At 48.7% G+C, this 16,527-nt stretch overlaps 1 protein-coding gene across 2 annotated transcripts in view; it reads right to left on the bottom strand.

Annotated features, from left to right (window-relative positions):
• Positions 1-6,357: 6,357 nt before the first annotated feature.
• celf6 (CUGBP Elav-like family member 6) overlaps positions 6,358-16,527 on the bottom strand; it is a 127,272-nt gene continuing 117,102 nt past the window's right edge. Inside the window, exons 7-12 of one of the 2 annotated variants that reach the window (XM_070836673.1) lie at positions 16,364-16,508; positions 14,990-15,139; positions 14,167-14,229; positions 13,538-13,615; positions 10,449-10,592; positions 6,358-6,485 (exon numbers count right to left, since the gene is read on the bottom strand). In XM_070836673.1, coding sequence (XP_070692774.1) covers positions 6,358-6,485; positions 10,449-10,592; positions 13,538-13,615; positions 14,167-14,229; positions 14,990-15,139; positions 16,364-16,508 — 708 coding nt within the window. Of the gene's footprint in view, positions 6,486-10,448; positions 10,593-13,537; positions 13,619-14,166; positions 14,230-14,989; positions 15,169-16,359; positions 16,509-16,527 lie in introns of both variants that reach the window. The other variant, XM_070836599.1, reaches the window with a different exon arrangement.

Genomic DNA, 16,527 nt, shown 5'->3' on the forward strand with positions numbered 1-16,527 from the left:
CTCCTTCTTGCAATACAAAAGGTCAAGAAAAAAAGGACAAAACTAAAGACAGCCCATGTCCGTGTTGCTTGGTCTTTACAGTGGATTGTCGCTTGAACACAAAGGCCAGTGAGCAGCCTCAGACGTCTGCCGCCCGTCCGGCCCAGACGTCACAAAGTTCAGTCTTTTTTTTCCTCTCTTCATTCTTTTTTTTCTGTTCGTAGCTGTCAGAGAGCGCGGTGACTTATACATCATGATGAGCGAGATATCCAGTGGCTGATACCTTAACATCCAACAGAAAGACACTCTTTGCCTCCAGGGGCAGATGAACGTATCCCCCCTCCCACCCAACCACCCCCCAAACACACACATACCTTTTGCCCCCTTTTCATCACGACTTCAAGTATTTTTTTTAAACAACAGCAAATGTTAGCAAATCTACATTTTTTTTCCTAATCTACTTCACTATTCTACAACCTGGTGCTAAATCAGCATCCAGAGCAAAAGATCAGCCCCTAGACTACGACTCTCCTCTTTTTTTAGACATTATTTCCTTTTTCTTTTATTCGTACTTACAGTAGGCCACTGGATATTGATTTAATGATTTTTTTTTTGACTACGAGTAAATTGTAATACTTGCAGCTACAAGGTATGAGTTTTTAAATATATATTTATATATTTATATATTTATATTCTTTTTAAAAAGCGTTTAGTCCTTTGGTCCCTATTTCCTAAGGAATGATGCATGTAAATTATCCTGGATTCTCCTCTTCCTCTTCTTCCTCCTCTCGTTTTCTTCTTTGATCCAGAGCTTGCCCTGTCACAGAGCACAACACCTGTGTAGGCACAAAAACCAAAATGGCAGCAGGCTGGTGTGTGTGTTTGTGTGTGTGTGTGTGTGTGTGTGTGTGTGTGTTTGCTCTAGTACTTGAGTTGGCATTTGCACGTATTTATACATGTACAAAGTAGTTTTTTTTTTCCATTTTCATTTTTTTAGTGTAGCATCCTTGAATGTGTGTGTTTGGTTTGTTATCTGTGTGTGTGTGTGTGTGTGTGTGTGTTTCTATATCCTGTGTCAGTATGCATGCTTTGAGCATAATGAGTCTATAAAGGTTTTTTTTCCCATCATGTCTAAAAAACAGCAGCAAAAAGTTGGTCTCTGCAAAAAATCTTCTTCCACAGACGCCAAAGCAAAACAGGGAAAAAAGAGGCATTTGCGAAGAAAGAAAAACTAAAATAAAGTGAAATAAAAACAACTCTGGGATCCCTCTCTCAGTCACCCAATCTTTCAGCGGGTTTCCAGCAGGATCAAGGGACCACCCTTCCTTCATGATATGTAGCAGAGCAAGAAGTCTTTGTACTTTTACTGCACTTGTGGAAATAAGGTGTTGTGGCCCTTCATCCTGTGACACAGAGAGAGAGAGAGAGAGTGGGGGAGAGAGGGGGAGGGAGAGGGGAGAGAGGGAGAGTGGATTCAGTGAGGCTGCAGCAAACATGCTCAGGGTTGCTGGCTCCTGGTTATCACACAGACTGACAGGCACAGCCAACAGCATGAGAAACAGACGGGGAGCAGAAAAAAGGGGGAGTGTGTCAATCAAAAGCAGAAATAAGCGGGCTAGAGGTGGGGCGGCAGATTTGTGTTTTAACCATATGGAACAGACATGTACGCTGTGACAGCACTAATCCAACCAAGGCCTCATTTAAAGCGGCTACGTCTGCCCACGTGAACAACAGACCGCTGGATGTTCCTGAGACGCTGCTGTCACTCAGCGGACCGCTAATTCATTACAAACAAACTAGCAACACAACAGGAAGCAAACATAGAGAGAACAGGGCAGGCGTGTGCGCCAGACGTGAAACAGTGTAATGAGTGTGACAGAAAAAGCTCATCCCGACTCCGGCGAGGAAATAAACGGACATATTCAAGAAATGGCCTCTAATTAGGATCCCGTGGAAACCGAGCGAGCGAGCGTCTCCTCCGCCTTTGTGTGGACTGGAAATGCTGCTCCGTCACTAAATGTGTCCGTGCCGCCGAGCGCTGGACATAAAGGATCTAGTTTACGGCCTATCATCCCTAATATGTTGTGAGCTGTGATGTGGGTGAAGAAAGGCTACAGCGAATCACTCTCTGGGAGTGAACATGAAAGGCTCTGACTTTGTGACGGGAACACGTGCCGGACGCTCTTTGTTCTACCTCCCATCCCCGTAAATGAGCTTGTTACCATTTCATAATAGATGTGCCTTTTAGACGCAGGAGCACAGATTCACACTTCTTTGGTGTGTGTGTGTCGGCCATTAGCAGCATAAAGCTCCAACAGTCCCGATTACAGATGCCCTCTTCCATGGGGGGCCTCTCCTTCTCTTCCTCAAGTAAACAGCTTCTTTCAAAGCATCCCAAACATTCCTCCCTCCAGCTCTGTCCCATTGGGAAGGATTTCTTTTCTTGTCCCCCCGAGCTTTTTGTCTCGGCATTATGCCCCCACCACGCCCCCCCACGCTGCCTGCCACCTTCTTAGATGACTCCATAAGAGACACATGGCAGTTAAGAGGCATAGTTGATGCCAGAAAGACCTCACCCCCCCCGGCTGGCCTGGCTAGACGCCCCCCTGAGTTCACTGGATGGACTTTGGGAGGGAGGGCGAGTCGCCCGCAGGGCTTCTGAGAGACCGGGGTGTGTGTGTGTGTGGGTGGGTGTGTGTGTGTGTGTGTGTGTGGGTGTGTGTGTGGTGGGGGTCAATGGAAACGACTGACTGTTATCAGGGTTTGTCCTGGAGGGATCGAAACAAACACTCGTGCAAAGAAAGGACGGGGAATCAGTCTGCTGTCTTTTCTTCTGTCAGAGCGAGAACAGTTCTGTCACGTAGACGTGCAGAGCTCATTTATCTTTGCCGTGATCCCCCCACCAGAAAACACCAGGCAGCGGCACACGCCGGTCCCAGGTACTTGTCCTTTGCTGCGTTTCTGCTCCCGCTCGTACGTCTGTGTGTGCTGGACACGTTTTGGCCGCGCGGGTCTGCGGCGCCGCCTGCAGCTCTGCTATCACGCTGTAATTGGTTTGCACCCTCATAAATAAATAAATGGGAAGTGATTCTCATGTTAGGCAAACAAAACAATCTTGCAGAAGTACTCCCTGTGCAGATGGAATCAGGGGAGAAGTGGAGTGTCAACATTTGCCTGTGCTCTCTGCGTGAACGCTGGAGATTTAATTGGCTACACAAACATAGGGTCATCCTGGCCATCGCTCAACTAAACAGCCGTCGATCGGGGGGGGAAATAGGTCCTTTTTGCAAAGATTCAGACTTTCATTAGAAAAAAAAAAGAGAAAGAAAATCATAGTTTGCTGGGGGAAAAAACACCGTTGATGTGAATGTGAGGCAATAGAGAAATAGAAAATACAGTACATCCATACACAGGAACCCCACAAGAGAAAGTAAAACATCACAAGGGCACACGGTACAATAGCACAAAGGGTTAAAGGCCACTTCCAGTTAGAACCAACCAACCAGTCAGCACGTCAGTTACACTCTGTACAACAGGTACCAGCCAAGAGAGGCGTCGTGTCACTGCAGCACTGCACAAACTGCCAATGTACAATATACACTCACTATATATATAAATGGAGATATAAGAGGAGGGCAGAGAGAATATAGAGAGCTCAGAGATATCAATCAACGCCACGTCATGCAACGCAGTCACAGTCCCACCACATGACGTCATCCAAAAGAAAATGACACCATGGGTTCAACTTACAGCTGTGGGAACTCGGCCCCGTGACGGGCGTGGGGGGGGCCAGGCTATAGCGGAGAAAGGCCACCTCACACTGTGACTGGCCGTGTCAGGTTGCCAGGTTGGTGGGGGTGCAAAAGAAGGAAAGAAACAGTGGGATTTTCTCTTCCTCAAGTCAGAATTCAAAGCACCCTGATTCCATATGTGCTCCACACTCTCACTTACTCTGCCTGACAAATCAAAGGAGGTTATTTCGGTCATCACCATAAAGACTGAAGAAGGAAAAAAAAACAAAAAAGTGACACGTGAAACAGAGAGAACAGAACAAATAATCAGCACAGGAAGAGGAGCCGCGGTGTGGTGCTGAAATATTCTCAGGCTGACAACATTTGCAGGTTAAAAGGTTGAATTGATGTTTTTATATTCACAAAGATAACCCTTAAGGCAGAAATGCATATTTCAGAAACTTGTCCTGTCGACAGTAATTGGATTTGCCGTGCATTGTTTGCTATGAGGGTGGCCGTACAGTCAGTGCTTCAGCTTTTTTGCATTAAGTTTATCTTTAAGACACAGAACGCAATTTCAGAGTCGCAGGGCTCCTGAGACCAGCGAGGAGAATGCTGTCTGATCGCGTTTTTAATTCAACTTCAAAGCCAAATTGTCAGTATTATAGGAAAAAAGGGGGCCTCTGAAGTTATCTACATATTAAAGTTTTTACCCAAGGAACACAAAAAATCATCACTGGAGTTTCATCAAAGTTTTTCATCGTTATAACGCAGCTGAACATGAAAGAGTGACAGCTGAACTTCTTTCAGTCTGTCTGTCGCAACGCAGGGCAACAAAAGGAAAGAGGACGTTAGACCTGGAAGAGGATCGGTGAGGTTCTTCAAATACACCGTCTTTGTCTAAGATCCCCCCCCCCCCCCCCCCCCACACACACACACACACACACACACACACACACACACACACACACACACACACACACCTACACACACTCACACACACCTGATAAAGTGACAGAATGTGACTGCAGTAAGTGTGTGTGTGGAGCCACTCTGAGTACATCTCAATGACTGTCCTGTCATTCACCGCTGTTGCAGGATATTTTCCATTTGTCCCTCATTGATGTGCTAAACCACCCCCCCACCCCTTTTTTCTCAGGGTGTCTGCTTTGAAAGCCCCTCTTCAATTAGCAGGACACAGCTCTATTCAGATGCTATCAGGCGACGGATAAAGGGAGCATCTATCATTTGTAGTGCACACCACCTTCCATTAATGCCATCCTGTGGCTTTTAAAGAGCCAAATTTAAAACACACAAATGGCATTAACGTGCTTTTATTTATGGAGGAACATAATCCAGGCTTATGTTATTGTAATAAAGTCATGCCCAGCCGACGGGGAGGAGAGCAGGCATCCATATTGTTTTGCTCTGGCAGCTGCACTTTGTAACAGATGGGTGATGATTGTGTGAATGAAGCTTGACACGGTGAAATTAGTCGTGATTGAAGGATGGAGCCACTTTAAGTAAAGCATCTTTCCACGGTTTGTGTACAAGCTCAGACTCTGTTAGGGCCAGAACCAGGAACTGTGGAAGGTGTCCGATGTCCCGTTGGCGTCATGAAGAAGTTACAAACAGCAGGTAGACGTGTGTGTAGGTCACAGTGCTTCTACTTTAACGAGCATTTGTTCAGTGTTAAATGAACTCTGCTGCTGTGAACATTTCTGCATAGATTCAAACATGTTCGTCTTACTTTGGCATTTTACTGGCTTCTGTGTTTTTGCGCTGGAAACGTTGCTCATTCCTATTTCCTGATGCAATAGATAAACGTCCTCGCATGGAAAGTGTCCAGTTAAAGCTAAACTGACGGCTCTGAGACCCTCTCCCGCTGACAGATGACTGACGGAGTCTGAGAGTGTTTGGTGAAGCTTGAACCGGCCTCTTGGTGCTGACTGAGCTGCTCTCCGTCCCCGTACGAGCGTCTAAACATCGGTGCTCTTCTCACTACCTGGACCCCCCCCTCAGGGAACGTCCTACAAGTAAAGCTTCATCTCTGGATTTCACTGAGCAGTCGACAGAAATCTAAATCACTGGTTTTATGAGTTTGTGGCTAAAAAATTATTTTGATGATGTCATCAGTGTGCACGGTTTGAAACCAGAAGGAACGAAAGCCGCCGAGTGTGTGTGTGTGTGTGTGTGTGGGGGGGGGTTTAACACGTGTTAAACCTGAAAGAGTTCATTCCATCTCAGGGCTCGTGGGGACAACGTCAGAACTGAGGGGATGATGGGTAATTTTCCTAAACAGATCACCTCCCTGGAAACAGAAGTCTGTGGAATTAAACCTGTATGTTATTGTACAAAGTTCTCTCTTATTAATGGATGAATAAAACTCTTGTTCACAGTTTTAGTTCACCTGCTCAGTTTCAAACCTGCAGTTGAGGCTAAAAACATCTGCTGGATTTAGAATGTGAAGTTTGTTCGTAATGGTTGAACTGAGATTTGAGGCGACACTCAGACATTCACATGGACAGCAGCAACAGGAGCTGCGGCCTCGGGGTGGCGTGGGCCGCCTGGCACAGCGTGTGTGTGTGTGTGTGTGTGTGTGTGTGTGTGTGTGTGTGTGTGTACCTGGGTACGGACAGCAGACGAGTCAGTAAGGTCGGTTGGCATCCTTTGGCCGCTTTAGCTGCACCTTCAGCCTCTTCATGCCTATCTGAAAGCCGTTCATGGCCTGGATGGCGGCCTGAGCGCTGGACGGGTTATCAAAACTCACAAAGCCTAAGGGGGGGGGCGGGGAAAATGGGAAAGTGGAATAAAGCAAGAAGACATGAAGGGAGGTGAGACGAGAGAGAAACAGGAGAGAGGACGGGGGAGGGAGACGAGTGATATGAGAGAAAAAAGAGGGAAGAAGAAAAAGAAGAGGAGCCTTTTAAACTCCCAACAATGACACAACAATGGCTCTTTGTTTTCTCTTTTCAGCAGATTAATTGAAAATCTTTGAATTAAAAAGATTACATAAACCAGCACAAAGGCTAATAACACAGATATTAAAAATCAGACGGAGAGGAGCTATTAGAAAGTGGAGCAGAGAACAAAACACATGAAACGGTGTTCAAAGATTAGAGGAGGGAGAGGAGCCTCACGCTGCAGGTGGCTTTTTACTGCTCAGTCTGGAAATGTTACCTGTGGGGGGGTGTGTGTGTGTGTGTGTGTGGGGGGGTGTGGGTAAAGGTAGAGGGCACGGGGGTCGTGGTGAGATTCTCGGAGCAGGGGGTGTGGGACGGAGGCACCTGCTACTCTGAGTTATCACCTGGGTGTCGAGGCGGAATGAGCCCACAGCTTTCCACGCCGGGACTCCTCGCCGTCTCTTATCAGACACCTCTGTGATTGACGGCCCGAATTTTCCGCCTGCCAGCTGATTTGATCACACCGCTATGGGTCCAATTTAATTTGGGGGGAGAGGGCAGGCTTTTGTCAGTGCAGGTGAGATAAGGCTGCTGCTTTTACAAACCCTTTAAACAAACTGAGCAGGGAAGGGCCTGTCAGTTGGCAGTGATCCCCCCCCCAATCCCACAAACACACACACACACACACACACACACACACTATCCCTGGGTTTAACGAACCTCCATACCTCACATTTACATCCACATGCCAGGAAAGGTGATGAGATGCTGGGGGTCAAAGGGGTGGGGGGGTTGACCATTAAACTGATGTGAGAGCAGAGTCAGACATCCCAACATGTTTCCAGTTTGAGCTGGTTAGTTTCCAGATAAAGTCACTGGCTGCTGGTTCATGTCTGTGGTGTGTGTGTGTGTGTGTGTGTGTGTGTGCTGATCCCTCAACCTGCTTCTGCACGGATGCAGTTCAGAGGGGAGCGTTCACATCTGGGCAGTAGCCCCACTTTTTTCTTAGTTACTTCATTTCTGGACAAATAACTCAAACCAAAACGACACACACACACACACACACACACACACACACACACACACACACACAGTATCTGTAACTGATACATAGAGAACACGCTCCTCGTTGCACAGTTACGTCGGGTCAGATATGTTCCACATAAATCCCCCCCTGGACTGTGAGGAGCAGCGTCCTGCTCTGCTCCCACTCCCCCTGAACACATCAGTCGACCAGCCTGAACGTTTACAGCTCCACTGCTTTTTAAATATTACTTATAGAGGTTACTGTTTTACCTGCATGTCCTGACTGATTTGCTTGTTGTCTTATAGAGAAGAGATGGCGTTTGGGGGGGGGGCGGGGACTATTTTAGGATGTCTGTGTTGGTGTGTGTGTGTGTGTGTGTGTGTGTGTGTGCCTATCCTCAGAGGACCTTTTGAAATTCATTTTCAAGTTAAATCCAGCTAATTCCACTTAACAAGGTGAGCTTTGATCACTTCTGAAAGTCAGTAGAGTGACTGAACGCTGAGGATTAAGACTAAACTCAACATGAGGCTCCTCCATGTGTCTGTCATTGGTGTCACGTTTCTCAGTGAAGCTAATTAACGAATCATACAGGCCATCTTATTACTGCTGTCTTTTTTTATTGCTTCAAGATGAATTCTTTGATAAAGCATGTTCTCCTCATTGTGAGGGTTCCCTCCGGTTCTCCGGCTTCCTCCCACAGACCAAAGACCTGCAGGTTCATTGGTGACTCTAAACTCACCCATAGGTGTGACTGTGAGTGTGAATGCCCTCTGTTTGACCAGTCAATCACCCGCCTCCCACCCAAAGTCAGCTGGGATTGGCTGCAGCCCCCCGCGACCCTGAAGGATGAGCAGTGTAGACAGTGGATGGATGGATGCACAAAACTGTGTCACACGTCGGCGTCCTGATGGAGAGCGTCCTGATGGAGGACGTCCTGATGGAGGACGTCCTGTAGGAAGACGTCCTGATGGAGAGCGTCCTGTAGGAAGACCTCCTGTAGGAGGACGTCCTGTAGGAGGACGTCCTGTAGGAAGACCTCCTGTAGGAGGACGTCCTGATGGAGGACGTCCTGTAGGAGGACGTCCTGATGGAGAGCGTCCTGATGGAGGACGTCCTGTAGGAGGACGTCCTGATGGAGGACGTCCTGTAGGAGGACCTCCTGTAGGAGGACGTCCTGATGGAGAGCGTCCTGTAGGAAGACCTCCTGTAGGAGGACGTCCTGATGGAGAGCGTCCTGATGGAGGACGTCCTGATGGAGGACGTCCTGTAGGAGGACCTCCTGTAGGAGGACGTCCTGATGGAGAGCGTCCTGTAGGAAGACCTCCTGTAGGAGGACGTCCTGATGGAGAGCGTCCTGATGGAGAGCGTCCTGATGGAGGACGTCCTGATGGAGGACGTCCTGTAGGAAGACCTCCTGTAGGAGGACGTCCTGATGGAGAGCGTCCTGATGGAGGACGTCCTGTAGGAGAAGATGCTGTGCGGAGCGACGTGTCACCAGTTTGACCAATGATCTGGACTAAGCGCTCAGACTGACCAGGACACAGTGAAGCGCTGCGTTCACACCGGCAGACGTCTTACGGACTGTAGCTGTGTTCACACTTTAAGGGAATAGTTTCTGGATTTTAAGTAGAAAAAGGAAGATGTGGATATTCTGAGTTAATACGGTGTTGTGCTGATCAAAGAGACGAGGAACATTAAAATCTAGTCTAATCTAAAAGTCGACGTACAGGCTGGACGCTGTCTGATGTAGGCGTTAACAACTGACTGATTTCTCCAGTTTGAAACGATCTCCTCAGCGTCACTGACTCTCTTAGTTTGTATGAAAGGCGTTTGATTGAGTGTGTGGATACGTGGATAACAGAGTACGCTCCCCTCACACTAGTGTCCATTTCTACCATCCATCCATCCATCGTGTCCATGCGGTGTGTCTGCACATGCCTGTGAGCCCACTGTGAAGCCTCACCACCAGGGCTGAACTCACACATTTTCACCATCAAGTGCTCCGAGTTGTCGGAGAGGTCTAATAACTTCTCCCCCTCAATGCGCGCCATCTTCTGCCTAATTTGTTCATGTCTTACAAAAGAGCCCCCGGGCTCCGGCTATAAAAAGGAGGGAGAGATGAGCGGAAACAGAAGAACGGGTTAAACTGCTGTTTTCCAGCCAAGATCTTAATTACTATCCCTGGAAAATAAGCCGGTGAGACTGATGAGGTCACCGCCCCTTTGTCCTTCCCCCTTGTTGACTGACGGGTAGTGATAGCGAGAGGCATATGTTCGGTGGAGGGGGAGCTGAGGTGGACAGACGGGGGAGGAGAGGGGGGGGCCTCGTAGACAGGCCATGTTGAAGGGAAAGTGAAGGAAAGCCAATGCTGGGAGTCTCCTGGGTGCTGCTGTCCGACTGAATCAACAGCCAGGCCCACACCAGTCTATTATTATCTCTTTAAGCCCCCGGATTCCACCTGCACCGCCTCCACCCTGATCAACTGGTCCGCTGAGTGGGAGGGCAGGGGAGGGAGGGAGGGGACGGCAGGATGCTGCTGGGTTGGCCGGTGGGTGGGTGGGGGGGCTCAGTAAAGGAGGCTGGGCATGGCAGAGGAGGGGAGATGGATGCTGATTGTATTAGGATCGGTGTGATGGAGAGGCTGATGAATTGATGTGTGGGTCAGTGGCTCTGTGAGGGTTCGGCCTCTGTGATTTTAGGCGATTAGAGCGTCCCCCCCCCTCCCTCTGTGTTAGATGTGATGGAGTGCACCACTCCCCTCATTTCAATGGACCCTCGTTTTCTCCTCACTGTCGATTTTTGACTCACCAAAACATTTGCTCTGATTGGTCGCTCGGTCCACAAACACTTTGGCAGAGATGACGTTGCCAAAAGGCAGGAACATTTGCATGAGCTCTGCGTCCCCGAACTCCTGGGGCAGGTGATAAATAAACAGGTTGCAACCTTCTGGCCCTGGTGGAGAGAGGAAGACAGCAGGAGGTTACATGGACGGAGAGAGGCCGGCCACAGTAGCGCTGGTGAAGAAAACATGACTCCGTGAAACAATCAAGACAATAATCTGAGCTTTGCAGCAGCCACATGAACGCCACAGTCTCATCCTGTCACCTGTGAGCAGCACACACCTTCATCCCTGTTAGAAGGTCACACATGTTGTTCTGTCAGCTCTTTTTCATTTCAGTCCTCCCAAGAGCCCCATTTAATGTGGTAACTGTGTAGGTGGAGCCTTAATGAATGATATTATAGTCAGATCGGACTGTTGGCTCACAAATGTGCTGCCGACGTGTAAACAGAAGCAGAGAGAGAAGAAAAACAGAGACAACAGCAGGAAGAAAAAACAGAGAGGCTGATTGAAAGAGAAAGATTAAGATGGTTTAGTGCAAAAGAGAAACTCTGGGAGGAGGAGGAGGAGGAGGAGGAGGAGGAGGAGGAGGAGGAGGAGGAGGAGGAGGAGGAGCCAAGTGTTTGTCCCAATGACTGTGTTACAGTAGGACTGTCTTCCACACTCATCCACATGGCTGCCACATAGTGTACAGGCCAATCTGGATAAAGGGAGGAATGAACTGGAGAGAGACGGAGGGGGAGCCGGAGGGGGAGACGGAGGGGGAGCCGGACTTGGGGACAGTCTGCTAGCTGCCCTTCTCTCCCGTCTCATTGCTGGGAGTGATAGCATGACGAGATGAGACTGGGGCCGGTGAGAAGGCTGATAAGAGGGCTGCAGTGGTGTCTGAGCTGTAGTGCTGCTATACCTCAGTGAGACAGAGGACACACACACACACACACACACACACACACACACACAGGTTGACAGAGTGAGGAACAGTTAAAGGCTGAATCTCTCTTCTGTCTCTTTGGGTTTTGGTGCTTTGAGGCTGGTCTGACTCCACTATGACGAAATGTGACACATTCAAGGTGAAAACAATGAGAATCACAGTTAAATGTACAAACATGATGGGAAAGTAATCATACGATCAAAGTTCTGTGAATCTCAGCGGACTTTACTGCACTTTACTTTCTGCCAGAGGAAAAAGAAACCCAGGAAAAGCAAACAAAAGAAAGGCGTGGGGCTCCATTAGTCTGGGACAGAGCCTGGAGACAGAGGAAGACACTTAATATTGAACTCCTGGTTTTTTGGTGCGTTTCCATGAGGGTGAACCTGCTGTTGAACCAGTGGACGTCAGTTGTTGTGTGACTGGATAAAAGCAGGATGCACTCAGACGGACTCAGCACAGCAGCTGATCTAATCCTCCTCAGAGCTTTTATCATAGCTGTTGTCTTCATAGCGAGGACCGGTTTGGGTCTGTGTCGTATGTTAAGAACAGAAGAAGTAAATCTGTGGTGTCATGTGCTGAATCATCAGAGCTAATGTTTGGTCGGTGGGACAGTGGACGTGCACGGTGATCTGGCTGCACTATTTATATCTGACACACGTCACAGCTGAGGAGCAGAAGTCATTTCTTATGATCCACGTATGCAGAATTTCTTATTTTTAATTTTGAGAGGGGGACTCTATCGATTTCACACATCAGAGTCTGTTTACACGTTTGAGGAGCACCGCTGCATCTGTGAGAAAGTTCTTTAAAGCTCCAGAGGGAGCTGTGTGAAATCTGATAAACTGCCTCTGGTTGTGTCGCAGCGCCGGTCGAGTCTGAAAGTGAGAAATATGTGAGTGTGGAGCTCACCAGAGCTGCTCATCTCTGCTGCAGGCTACAGGCTCCAGGCTCTATTAGCCTCTATTAGCACAACGCCCGCTTCTCCGAATGAACACGCAGCAGTTACAGTTGCATTGTGGGTAGTGTAGACACCAGGAGAGACTGACGTTTTTCTGCTTATGCAGTTACAGTCGGCACTGATGCTCCTCTGGGTGAACTGGGTCTGCTGACTGCCAACGTGGAACCACAAGGTGGCTTCTGTTAAAAAAAAAAAAGAAAAACCTCTTGTTTTTAGCACCAATCAGTTTGCTGCACTCAGCCGGGCTCGACTTCACTTTGGCCGTAGCGTATATCGATATGTGACAGCCAGCCACCGATGTGCTCAGGTTTAGGTGTCTCTTGTTAAATGGCGGAGCTGCAGACGGCGGCCGTAGACTGAGACAAGCTGGGAAAGCAGCCAAAACCCAGAGGAGGCCAGAACTCAGACAGACCACTGGCTCAGCCCAGAATAGCTCTGTGTGTGTGTGTGTGTGTGTGTGTGTGTGTTTCCATGACTTCTGTGTTGCTCTTGTTAATGATTCAAATGTTCCCAGGTAGCAGTGAGCGATGGCTGTGCTGTGGTGTGAAACTGTGCCTGCATGTGAGGTGAGCGAGCCTCTGACATGTGAGGGAGACTTTGTATCTGTCTGTTGTTTCAGCGCTCAGAGCGCCGCCGTGACCCCCAACCAGAAACTAACTTCTCCTCCAGGCGATGCTGGAAACACTCACTTTCAGAGCTCCTACAGTGAATATTCACGCCACTCTACGCTGTCTCACACAATCACACAGATGAATAATTGAGAGTGACGAATGGCGTCAGAAGAGTGATTTAGCAGCACAGTATATCCTATGCTTTATTACATCTGATGCCGGGGCATAAGAACGAACACTACACTAGGAATGGTAATAAATGATTATGCATGCAGCTAATTAATCTGATGAATATTTATAACCACTTAAACACATTGTAATGGACTGATTAAGCAGTCCAACGCTGCGAGTTTGAATTAGTGCAGTTTTTGAATAATGACAGAGTAACTTTCCATCTCACTGCTAATGTTCTTCTCTTTAAATGGGGAGCCTTTTTCTCACATTTTCCCCAGCCAGCTTTTTCCCTCCCTCGCTAATTCAAAGCAGCACAGCTACATTAGAATGGAACATGGCAATTATCACCTTTTATCTTGGGTGGGCGCGCTCGCTCGCTCTTACCTTCCCTCTGTTGCTGGGGAATGATGGTTGGTTGCTGGGGGAACGCTTGGCTGATTGGCGCATAGGCGGCAGGGTAGGCTGCTGTTGCAAAGGGAGAAGCAGAGTGGAATTTTTCACATCTCCATTTTCATATTTGACACAACAAAACTCAAATCATTATTCCATTGTTCGTTTGCGTCCTCTAGACATTGCATAAATAAATTGCATTATGACTGGGAGCCTGGGCTCGTTTGGCTGTGGATCACTGCACAAAGAGTGTGGCAAAAGGGGAGTGGAGTGCAGATCAACTGAGCAGGCACACAAAGAAAGTGAGGGAGACTTACGGCGTGTTAATGAGAGCTGGTGTCAGGCAGAAAGCAGTGCTTAGAAGAGGTCTGTGTCATCTCTCATGTAGGAGGCTATGGCAGGTTCAGATCCTCAGCTCTCACTGTACTTTTGGAATTAGGATCTTTTTGTGTGTGCGAGTGTATAATCAAGTCAACTCAAAATCCTTTTGCAATCCTAATGTAAAGCAGCGTAATCCGGGAGGAAATTGGCTGGTCTTCCCGCTATCTCTACCTGTCATAGTGTCTAGCGACGTGACAAACAGAGAGGGAGAGGGACAGATGGAGGCAGGAGAGACGGATCACCTGCGTAGTGTTGGACGCCGGCGTAAGCCTGTTGGAGAGGGTCGGTCACCGTCGGACTCTGTGCTGCAGAGAGACGAGAGGAGAGGCAGAGAGGGGGGCGACGGAGGGGGAGATGGAAGCAAACGAGACAAAGGGAGGATGGAGAGTGGTCAAGACAGACACAGGGAGAGACAGAGAGAGAGTGTTAAAGAGCAAGACAGAAACTGGCTCAGCTGTAGAGAACCATCGGGGGGTGGGGGGGGGGATCACACAGGGAGTGGGAGAGATTTGGGTTGTCATATCTCAGTTCTTCAAAATGCCTGTTCGCCCCAGATGTTTGCATCAAATATTAACAACATGCCAAACAAACCACTTTGTAGTTCATTACAACTGCAGCTGCCTCTGCATAATGCAGAAACAGGGAGTGTGTGTCTGTCAGTTCTTCAGGAATCAGTCCCAGACAACATTAAGGAGCCGAGGACGGGCTGAGGCACATCAAATTAACCATAATGGACTGATGGATGAACTGATGGATTCATCATGATACGAGGGCTGGCTGCTCAGAAATCTGCCAAAGACACCGCTGAGTGACCCTCCAGCCTTAAACGCTTCAGTTCGAATCAGAAGGAGACGCCATGAGAGTGTGGAGGAGAAAGGTCTCTGTCAACCGTAAAGACGACCATGTGATAGAAGCCGGCGTGTCACCGCCGTGGCTGTTGGCTGATGTTCTTATTCAGATCGAGTGCAACACTGGACTGATCAAACACCCAGAGAGCAGCGTCAGGCTCAGAGCACAGCACAGGAGCACCTCCTGTTCCTTGTATGTCGACCTCGAGCGGCTCACCTGGGTAAGGGTGAATACCGTTGGTGTAGATGGGCTCGGAGGTGGGCTGCCCGTTGCTTTGAGGCGGGAGGGCACTGAATCCGTTGACCCCGATAGGGGCGGCTATGCTGGGCACGGCTGTGGCAGAGATGCCCGGAGGTGTGCTGGTGCCTGCAAATAGGTACAGAGTCATTATGAAAACGGCAGGGTGCAGCTTCACATGCAGCACACTCAAAAATAGAGACAAGAGGAGAACACTTTGGAGCCCAAACACATTTTCTCACAATTGTCCTTCTGAATAACGGGCGCAGAACGGGCCCTCATGACCCACCGTGACGGGAACCAATTGAGCCTGAGCTGGAGGGCCGGTTACTAAAATCAGTGTGATTAAGGTGTCCGGGTGGCACAGGAAGGACGAGCACCGGCTGTAGTATGACACATCATGAAAGCAGCACTCCTCCTTACTGTAGTGTGTCTACAGGTCTGTTTTGGGTACATTACTGCACCTCTGAAGGAGTGAGCGGCAGTGGTATGAACCTGACCGCTGACAAAAGGCACCTGCTGTCCAGGATATTGGAGGCAGGGGCCTGTTGCTCCTCTTCTAAGCGGCCGTCCTCGTCGTGCTGATGTTCAGTCTGTCACCTTGTCGGTGCCCTTTTGTGCTGATGGATTTTTATTATTTTTCTAATCCAGGTGAAGGACATTTAAGTCACGTAGGATTATGTTTGATAGGCATTACCTGGTATATGTAGGACTTGTGGATTACAAATGCCAGGTACAGCGTCAGGCCACTTTATTTAATACATTTGCAATGACCCTGCCTTCAGGCGGCCTGCCTGCTTAGTGTCGAGCCATCAAAGCTCCTCCTGACAAGGGCCAGAAAGATAGTTCAGACTGGGGTCCAGGATTATCTCACACAGATCTTTGCTCTTATATTGTATAAGCCAAGGACTGTGCATCCAAAGTCATCGGCTTGGCTGTCTTCCCAGAAAACACACACACTGTCACAGAGACACAGAGGGAGAGAGCAACAGACAGAGAGAGAGAGATAATGAGAGAGAGGCTATAATGTGGCTGCCAATGAGTGTCAAGGAATGCCGTACATCTTCTCTCATCATGCCTCACTCAGTGTAATGCCCCGCTTCTCTTAATTCAACACTGGCAACGTCTGCTTCTTCTGAAAACGGAGCCTACTGTAAAATCTTAAAAAATGTAACAAGGGCAAGAGCAGAAAGGCCTTGGATGAATACATTACTGCGGCTTCTATAATTCTTGCTAATGATAAAAATGTTCCAGGGCAGCAGTGAGAAATGGGGAGCGATGCCCCGCTTGTGTGTTCGCATGTGCCACCCGTGCCGGTCGGTGCGTGTGTGCGTGCGCGTGTCAGCCGTGTACCTGAGGACGGTGTCATGGGGGTAGCCACCAGGCCGTTGACATTGAAAGCTGCCATTTGCTGCATTTGCGCGGCAGCGATGGCTGCCATGGGGTTCAGGTAGGACCCTTGTGTTGCTGCCATCAGGGCTGCTTGCTGTTGCATCATCTGCTGTTGGATTATAGAG

Source organism: Pempheris klunzingeri, chromosome 1 (assembly GCF_042242105.1).
Source record: "Pempheris klunzingeri isolate RE-2024b chromosome 1, fPemKlu1.hap1, whole genome shotgun sequence".
Lineage (NCBI taxonomy): Eukaryota > Metazoa > Chordata > Actinopteri > Acropomatiformes > Pempheridae > Pempheris > Pempheris klunzingeri.